This window comes from Mesitornis unicolor, unplaced genomic scaffold (genome assembly GCF_000695765.1).
Source record: "Mesitornis unicolor isolate BGI_N332 unplaced genomic scaffold, ASM69576v1 scaffold1727, whole genome shotgun sequence".
NCBI classification, from domain to species: Eukaryota; Metazoa; Chordata; class Aves; order Mesitornithiformes; family Mesitornithidae; genus Mesitornis; species Mesitornis unicolor.
The window spans coordinates 84,099-93,342 of NW_010195516.1; the positions used below are offsets into that span (position 1 = coordinate 84,099).

General features: G+C 48.7%; 1 protein-coding gene across 1 annotated transcript in view; it reads left to right on the plus strand.

Annotated features, from left to right (window-relative positions):
* The window catches only part of MSI2 (musashi RNA-binding protein 2), a gene marked incomplete at its 5' end in the record, with an annotated part of 87,931 nt that overhangs the window by 57,725 nt on the left and 20,962 nt on the right, over positions 1-9,244 (plus strand). Inside the window, one exon of the mRNA XM_010188128.1 lies at positions 8,684-8,746. Coding sequence (XP_010186430.1) covers positions 8,684-8,746 — 63 coding nt within the window. The remainder of the gene's footprint in view (positions 1-8,683; positions 8,747-9,244) is intronic.

Below are 9,244 nucleotides of genomic sequence, written 5' to 3' on the forward strand. Positions count from 1 at the left end.
TCAGACCTCTCCATTTCAGCCTCCATCAGTGCAAACAAAGACTATAGACTGGGCCTGGTTTAAAAATCACGATTTTGGGGTTCTTCTGCTGGCGGAGGGCAGGACCATTCACATTGCAGGTGCATCCCTGGAGCAAGGAGCAGCTGTTACTGCAGAGAGCAAACTGAGAAATTAATATAGCAGAGCCCATAAATTTCCAGCCAGAAGGTTCTCCTTCCCGTTCTGCTCAGATGACAGTAGCTTTTGTTTTGACACAGGAAGAAACGATGTTTGGAGCTGCTCCCTGAGTCCAAGCAGAGCTGAAGCACCTTTGCCTCTTAGGCACATTTTTTCTGAGAAGAGTTGCGGTTTTCTAACATTGCAGAGAATTGTGCAATATTCCTTTTCACCTCTGATTTCCTCCACCTCTTAAAATAACCCCCTGGATGTTAAATTTAAAGTGATGTTTTCAAGAGATGAGCTTGATCTGAGCCAGTGGTCCAGTTTCCACCAGTTTCAGTGGCAGCAGAGAGCGGTCAGTAGAAATGCTGCCCGTTCCCCTTTTTCCTGCCTCATCACCTCTGTGCGACTGAGGCTGCTCCTAAGGGTTGCCAAGACAGCAAAGTGTGGCTCCGGACCAAAACTGGCCAGATTAGGTTTTTCTCTGCTGACCCCTTGAATTAACTGCTTGGGCAATAAGAACATCTTGAGTGGTGAGCTTAAATGCTGGGTGTCCTGTTCCTGCCTGCTCGCTGACCCATGTGTGGAGTTTGTGACAGACTTTAAAACTTCACGGTTGTTGCCCTGAAAATGTGTGATCGTAAAGGGACAGGGAGGAGAGAAAAGGGAGGGGAAAAAACCTAAAACCCAAACCTACCAATCTCTCTTCCCATTTTGGGGTGATGCTGTAGCAACAGAGCTTCTGAGCGGTTGCTTCTGCTGCGAGCAGCCCGCAGCTGCAGCAACTGGGAAGCGTGATGAGAATAATTATTTACGAGAGTAAAGAGGTGAAACGCAAACATGCGTGTATGGAAGAAATCATGGATAACCCCATAGAGAGGAGAAGATGGGCTGGTAGTGCCAGCTCTGCTGTGGTGAATTCTACATGGCCCAGTCAGCCGGAGCACGATGGCTGAGCCACTTATGCCTCTGTAGATACAATTTTTAACTGTGAAACTGTTGAAAGTTGCAGAGCTGGGGGTTGCAAAGAACTTGAATTGCTTAGTCTCCTTGAAGCACAAAAAAACCTTGAAATGTGAATGTTTTTCAGTCACATTTAATGGCAGGATTTCAAGCTGATCATGAAGTAGCTTCCAAGTCCTCCTTTTCCCAGAAGCAGTAACATGGAGTCGCTGCAGTGATGCCCGAAAGGTTTCTGGGTTCAGCATCCCAGACCCTCTGACCTTTTTCATACGGTGGATTACGCAGCGCCCGGGGCAGCTCCTTCAGCAAGGCACGGGGCAGGTCCTGGCTGTGGCGCTCGGGGAGCTGCACTGTCCCTGAGGGGGCCTGCAGCTTCCAAACACTTAGGTTGTGGAGAATTTCCTACCCTCTGATAATGTCGTCCTCTGATTAGTTTTCTTCTCTTTTACTTAGCTGCCTCTTGTCTGCGTTGAATTTTTCCAGCCTTAGTCTCCAGACATGAGTTCTTTGTATGCCTTTGTTCATCGTCAAGGATCTGTTTTCTAATAATACTTACCCAGATAGTTTAGATCATTTGTAAAAATTTAAGCAAGCAGTTTAACCAAATAGCTCCTTTTCTATACCATCGAAGCAACTGAAATGAGGCTTGAAGCAAATCAGTGCCACTTTGCTGAACTTTAAGTATATGCCTTAATGCGGTTCCACCTACCCTGCCTTGTTCGTTCAGCGGCAGGTGACGGAAATTCAGAGCTCCCGTGGCAGCTTGGGCACAGTGAATTCGCAGGTATTCCTCCTCCTGCAGTGATCGTTTCATTTATATGTACCTTGTTTATTAAAAATCGATGGTAGATGTTTGGCTTTAGGCTTTAAAGCAAGAAATGCTTTAATCGGAGCGATCAACTTAGTATTAAAAAGAATTACTTGCATTTAAGAGGCGATTTGGTTTTGATGCTCTTTCATCCACGTCAGCTGCATTCACTTGAAGCTCGTAATTCTCTGTGTTTCACCAGTTACTAAATTAGGCAGAATCCAAATTACATACTGAGTGTGAGCGTTGGATGGCGAGAGGTATGGTTTTCACAGGACACAGTTGAGAAGTGTAGCGGATGCCTTGAAGCTGCAATAGAATAGGAACAGTTGTTAAGCAGAGTAAATGATGTAAATCAGCTGCCAGCTTCTGCTTTTTGGTTTGGGTTTTTTTTAAATGAACAGTTTTCTTAGAATGAACTGTTTGCCTTTGAGAAGTTCCCCAGTTTTCTGTATGATGAAATAACTGCAAAAGGGTTATTACACTTGAAACGACACAAAATGATAATTTGGAGACAAACAAGGCTTTGTCTCACTGATGCATAAAGTAATTACTGGGCAAAAGTGCATCGTTCTCATTTTAAAAACCGTGGCCTGAGAGCGGTAAACAGCTGAAAAATGGGTCATTTACTGTACATAAAGTGGAAGTGCCAAATTTTAAATTAACTATATTTGGGGTTTATTGTTTCGTTGGAATTCCAGAACAGAAATATTTGTCCATAACAGCATCCATCTGCAAACACGCATCTGGCGTGAAGTGCATTACAGGTGTCTGACGTTGAGGACGCTCCCAAATCTTGCTGCACACCGTCCATGTTAAGCAGCAGAGGACCGTGCCCTGAATACCACCGTGGGCTGCCTAACGAGGCTCCGTCATGCAGGATGTGCTGTAGCTGAAGTCGCTCGTTTTCTGACCCGGGGAAATAGGTTTTAATAAGCTTGATGTAACACGGCGTATAAAGACAGAGGGGAACACTTCAGTAAAGGACTCTGAGCGGGCCTGGAGGTGCTAGAAGTGTTAACAGAATTGATCAAAAGCTTGGGGAACAAATTCTCCATTTCCCTGGAGGTCTGCCCTGCTCCTTGCTTTCCCCTTCTCTTTGCTGTGGCTGTGGCGCGGATGCGCTGTCCTTGGCTTTAAAGACAAGCCAGGGTCACCCGTGGGAGCCGCGAGACGTTTCGAGCAGGTCCTGTAGCTGCCTCTGCGTGCGCTTCCTACAGACTTTGAGAGAGCTTCAGTAGCATCTTCAATAAATCCCAGAGAGTTAAGTGCTGCTAAACCACCATAACGAATTGTGAGTGGTTTGGTAGAATCCCGATCTTTCATCAGTTCTAGATCAAATTTGATTTCTCTCGGTGTATGTTCTTCTCTAAATATTGAGCACTTGGTTGTTAATCTAAAGCTTGAAATGGTAGCAGTTATTTTTCTTTCTCATTCTTGTTTCCTTATAGAAAGGGAGGGGGAGACTGAGACAGAGAGGCCTGAAAGATGAAGATTTTAAACATAAAGGGATTGTTTGGGGATGGAGCTTTCCCTTGTGTGTGCTCACCATTAAAGACTACGTTTTTGTCCAGTAAATTGGACCCACGCCTGCCTGCCTTCAAAAAAAAATGCTATCAGGCTCTTCTGCTTCATGGTTTTGAGTCTCTGATACTTTTGAAATGAAGCCTAAAGATCCTACAAAGAGGATAACACTGCCTAATGGAAAGAATAATGCAAGCGAGAACCCATTTGAAATGACAGCTGTGAGCCTCGCGAAGCTTTTCAGTGCTGATCAAAGCTGCTGGTAACGTTGTTTGAAAAGAGGATGTCCGTCTCCCCCTCTGCTTTTCCCTCTCAACCTGCAGATGAGTTGATATTCCCCACTTGGCACTTTTTCTCCTGGAAGATCAAGTGCACCTCCAAAATGCTTGGTGTTCAGATCAGCATGGTGGGGAGCACCGTGGGTGTAGGAGGCGAAGTGTTTTGGGGGGATACAGCTTGGAGCTGCATTTGGTCCCTCTGAAACGCCCCATGGAGACGCGGTGACTTTGTGAGACCGAGCTCAGCTCTTCTGCCGATGTCTGCAAACACTCCAAACCATCCCTGAACAGCGGGGAAGGGGTTTGCTTGCTCAGCGCAGTTTTATGGTGGTGGTTATTTTATTCTCTGTGCGTGTCCCATAATTTTGGTAGTTTTTTCCAAAGTCTGGTGCTGGAAGTCAGGTGATGATATGAGAATCCCAGCATCCCTTTTTATTCTTGTTTTAAATCCGCGTGCTTATTGCTAAATCTGAGCACGCAGCCTCGTGTGCCCCAAGTGCTTTAGCCATTACAAGCAGAGAAAATTCTTTGCTTGACATTTTTTGGTGTAAGAACCAGTTTCCCGATCTTTGTGACTTCTCAGTTTGATTCCTGTTGTCTGGCAGTTTATAGAGGACAGGATTTTGTGTTCCTTGGGGACACAAGATATTTGGGGTCTTCAGGAGCTGAACAGAGCAGAGCAGGTCTGAAGGAGTCAATGATTTCTCATAGAGAAAGCCAGGGCTGCATGAGAGGGAGTAAAATGTTCCTTGTGTTTTTCACTCGCTCATGGTTGCCTTGCAGCCAGCTTCAGGCTGGGGTAGAGGAGAAGTCAGTGGTTTGAGAAGGGAACAACCCTGCTGGAGCAGGAGATGGAGCAGGGAGAGACCTGTGGAGGGAGCACAGCCTCCGTAAGGACCGGCCCTGCTCCGGCAGCGTGGCTCTCGCCACGTTTGTTCACAAAGCCCCTGGAAGATCCATGAAATCCTGGGCTCTCGGCGTTCTCTGCTCAGTAATGCTGGGGCTGAGCGCTGCCTGCCCAAATCCAGCCCTTTATCCCCCCCTTCTCCCGAACTTACTTGTGCCTTGGAGAAGGCAGTTGCTTGCCTGAATCTGTGACCTTAGGGCAAAGCGTTTAAAACCAGATGTGTCCGTCTTCCCTCGCATGAGGCTGCTTCATTATTTAAAGGAAAACTATTGATGCAGGAAGCAGAAAAAAACTTATCTGTGAAAAATTGAACTCCAAATACTGGCTCTAGCTTGTTTGGAGCAATAAGAGAGCATGAAATTGATGTGAATCCTCAGGGCTTTCCTGGACAGTGTGAAAGCCTATTGCAAAACATTTATTGTAAAGTATCTTCTAATTGTGACGCCTAAAGTGGGCACTTTTGTCCTTTTGAACAGCTTTGGTATCTTGTTTTCTCTAGGCAATGATAAGCAGTGAATACACAAAGAAGGATGGGGATTGTTTAGGCAGGAATCGGAGCACCTTAAACAAATGTGATGGGTGAATTGATCTCTCCCTCCACCCCTTTTGATTTTCCAGTTGACTTCAGCGAGCAGAGGGCTCGGAGGGAGCCAGGCTGGTGCCAGCCGTGAGCCATGCTTGGCTGGTGGTGGGACCCAGAGCCCACTGCGGTCGCTGCTCCCTTTGACTGGGGTGCTCTGGGCTGGGCGCCCATTCCTGGCACCCGGTTACCTCCAGGCCGCCTGTTAACGGTGAAATGGGAGCGTGCAAGCCCTTGGGCAGCCGGCTACAGGGGACCAAGAGCCTGCTGCTACCCCACAGCCCTCCATGGCCCCCAGGGTCCCCCTGCACCCGGCAGTGCTGCATCCCCAAAGCTGCTGCTCTGTGTCCCAGAGAAGCCTGCGCTTCCTGGGCATCGCTGAGGGAAGACTATGGTGCTGGCCCATCACACACTGGACTCTGCCTGCTCACACGCTGAGTTCTGCCCACTCACGCTTCCTGCCCCCTGCTCCGGCCCTCAGAGGTGTCTTGGAGTCCCCATCAGGGGCTGGGGGACCAGCAAGAGGTTCCGCGGAAAAGCAAGTTCATTTTGAGGGCTTGAAAGCCAGCAAAAGTGCCTGCTGATGCTTTTCTCTTCACTGAAGAGCTGCAGATGGCTCAGCTCTCAAATTTCAATAAAGCGGTGTGACAACACAGCAGAAGGGCGATAGAGGCAGAAGTTTCTCGCAGTACACAAAGCGGGTTGGGCGTTAATTGTGCTGTCGCTGCAGTCCTGCTCTTTGAAGTCTTCACTGGTGTAGAAGTTTAAAAACAATGGGAGGTGATAATACAGTGTGACCAAAGTGCTTAAATAACGTGATGGGGAATTACAGAGATTAGTGGTGGAGCTGGAGACCAGAACCTGCGAGAGCCCTGGCTCTCTGCAAGTGTCTTTCTCAAGTCATTTCTTTGTGCCGCGTTTTATCCCATCTGTGATACGGGGACAGCATCGGCTGGTGATCGCTGGAGAGAGGTTCAGGGCAAGCAACCACAGAAGTGCAAAAGTAAGTTGGCCCCGTTGTGAGACGCCGTGCAGCATTAATGCACTCAGCAGCGTCATGACGGGGAAATTTGTTTTCAGCTGAGCGAGCTGCTGAACGCACTGCCTGGCAAATGTCATTTCGGTGGGGGAGACTGATTGCTTCCAGGACATCAGATTGATTTAGGGATCCTCCAGTGACGGAGCCAGCCTGTGCGTCCGTATCGGTAAGCAGGTTTTTGCCAATCAGGATGATCAGTCCCTGTTTCTGTCTCGGCTGGGCAGCCACGCCACCGCCGCTCCACGGACTTTCTGGGCGGACTGCAAGCAGCCGATCACACTTGAGTTGTTTGGAGTGCCATGTCGCGTAGATGCTTTTATCTCAGAATTGGGATAATAGCTTTCTTTGGGGGTGGAGGGATTAATTTTTCACACATCTGTCCACAGTGCACGCTGGAATGCAATAACAGATCCTTTGTTTGGGCTCTTTCTGTGGAGTGCCTTCTCCACCCTTGTTATTTCATTCTTCTTTTGCATGGTAAAACTTTTTGACCTGCATTTTAAATGGATACTGAGCGTCCCTGGCAGTTGAACAAGTGAAACCAACTTTCTAGCCCTGTTTTTTATGCTACTTTCAGGGGATGCCTGGTGATTTGAAGGGTATTTGATTGGTTTTGGCAGAGGCATTTCATTCTGTGGAAAATCCACGGCTCCTCTGATCCCTTATGAATGGTTTAGGGAGCCCCTGGAGCCTCCAAATGAGAGATTTGCTGGTAGCCAGCTGGTCCTGGCCGTGCCATGGGAATGCTGAGGATGCTGCTGTCGGGACATGTTGGTGGGACGTGCGCTGCAAGGGGGAGGGAACAGAGAAGAGACTGCGGCAATGGTGCCGGCTCTGCTCCCTCCGAATCCACAGCAGGAAGGCTCGGGGCTTGGCCTAGGCACGGCCTGGCATGAAAACAGAGCCCCAGAGCCTGAGCCCTTGTCCTGCGGATGCTTTCCCTGCTGGCACGTCACACGTGGTTGGAGATTGGTTTGTCCCAAACACTGAGGTCTTCTCACTCCAGGATGTTGCAGCTCCAGCCCTAAGATGTTTAGGGGGAGACCCAACCAGGGTGGGTGGCTCCATCACCAGCAAGAGGGAATTTAGCGCTTGGTTATTTGGTTATAGTATCCCCCAGTCTGAATGCGCTTCCTCCTGCATCCCAATCCACAGAGATCATAGCAGTTCATCCATATCATAAAAACAAACAGATTCACATCAGCATTAAGGCACAGGGTTTGCTGTGTGGTGCATGGGCTCTGCACATGGGGAGCTTCAGCAGCCAGCAGCCTGGGGTAGCTGTGCATATGTTTACCTGTACTGTTTTTTTCCCCCCACAGCCCTATTACCATATTTAAATGCAAGTATGTCTTTTTTTAATTGATGTTTTAAGTAGCTGCAAGTCACTCTAGCCTAGTTGTTCTCTGCTCCTTTTCTCCCAGTAGATCACCCATAGCTGAGACGATAGCGCTAGAGGTAGCGGGCTTGTAGTCTGCTGGTTTCTCTGGGTCTCGCTCTCTCCGTCCCTCTGGCTCGCTGCTTGCTTTTTCTGTTGCCTCAGTTGGTTTTCTCTGCTTCTTCAGCATTGCAAAGCAGCTGTGATCAAAGTCCTGGAGCCCGCTTCAGGGGCAAATCCCATGGTTGGTGACTACCCCTGGGGTTGTCCTGGAGCTGTCAGAGCACCCCAGAGACCAGGAACCTCTGAGGGTTTTGTTGACTTTGCAGCAAGGGGGTTTGGGGTTCTTGCTGGTCACCTGGACTTTACCATTGTTCTCTTAAGATACATATATTTAAAGTCAGAGCCTCTGGCAGATCTTTTGAATATTAATTAAGTAAAGCAACTAAATCTGCAATCTTGCCAGCAGCATTTCATTCATCCATTAGGGCTCGGTCCCCCTGTAGCAGGGTGTATGCGTTAGAGCTCCTTGATCTGCGGCTGTTGTGCTTTCAAAAGCTTTTCTTTCTTTTTTAAATTACATTCCAGTGAGTTTTTTGTGCTTGATCCCAGCAAATCTGTGATCTTTACATGAGGACCTCCTCGTGTTTTCCATTACTGCCATGTGTGTAGATCAGCACGTTATTATCACTTGCAAATAAGCAAAGAAGAGAATCCCTCGTTGTGTTGCGAAGAGGTCTGACCGCGGCCGTTTGAGAGTACAGAGATGTAAACCGCAAGCTCTGCTGCCGGTCTGTCTGCCTCGGCTCCCACAGCGTGCCGCAGCCAGGCACCTCTTCTGCAAGGGGATTTGGGCCACCTCTGTGCTGGCAGAGACCACCGGCAGTGGGCACCTGGCGAGGGCTCGGCTCTTTCTAAAAGCGGTGCCTGTCGACAGCACAGAGAGCTGGGACCTCTGGAAATGCCGTGCCCTCGGTGGCCACCCCGCAGAGACTCGCGGTACCCGCTGGCTTCTTTCTTTACCCTTCTCCTTTTCTCCACGGCCAGGTTTTCCGGCAGCGGCTTATGGACCAGTAGCAGCGGCAGCCGTGGCGGCAGCAAGAGGATCAGGTAGGGGGGCCCGTGGAAGAGCAAACCCTCAGAGTGCAGGGTCAGGTAAAAGCTCTGTCGGTATTCTGTGTGGCTGCAGCTCTCCGTCATTTCTCTGATTTTTCCTCACGCTTATCCTGGGGACCTGAAAACAAATGATCTAAAAAAAAAAAAGGAAAAAAAATGATATAAGAAATAAATAATCATTCCCAAACCAAACCCAAACTACAAGCAGAGGCCACGGGGCCTGGAGCACCTTGCAGGAGATTGGCATAAGAACTGCCAAAACCAGGGTAGATATTCTGATTTGTTTCTTTATTCCTTTATTATGTTGGTTTCTTTTCTTTGGTTTGAATTTGAGGTTACAAAGGACACCCCCCAAAAGAATTAAATTGTGTTTTTTAAAAAAGGTTTTCTTTCTCATGGAAAGCTGACTTTGGGGTGAGGCAGCGGCGGTGGCCCCACGTGCTCCCAACATGCCCGGAGCCGCCCTCGCCACCCCTGCCGCGGGGGCCCGAC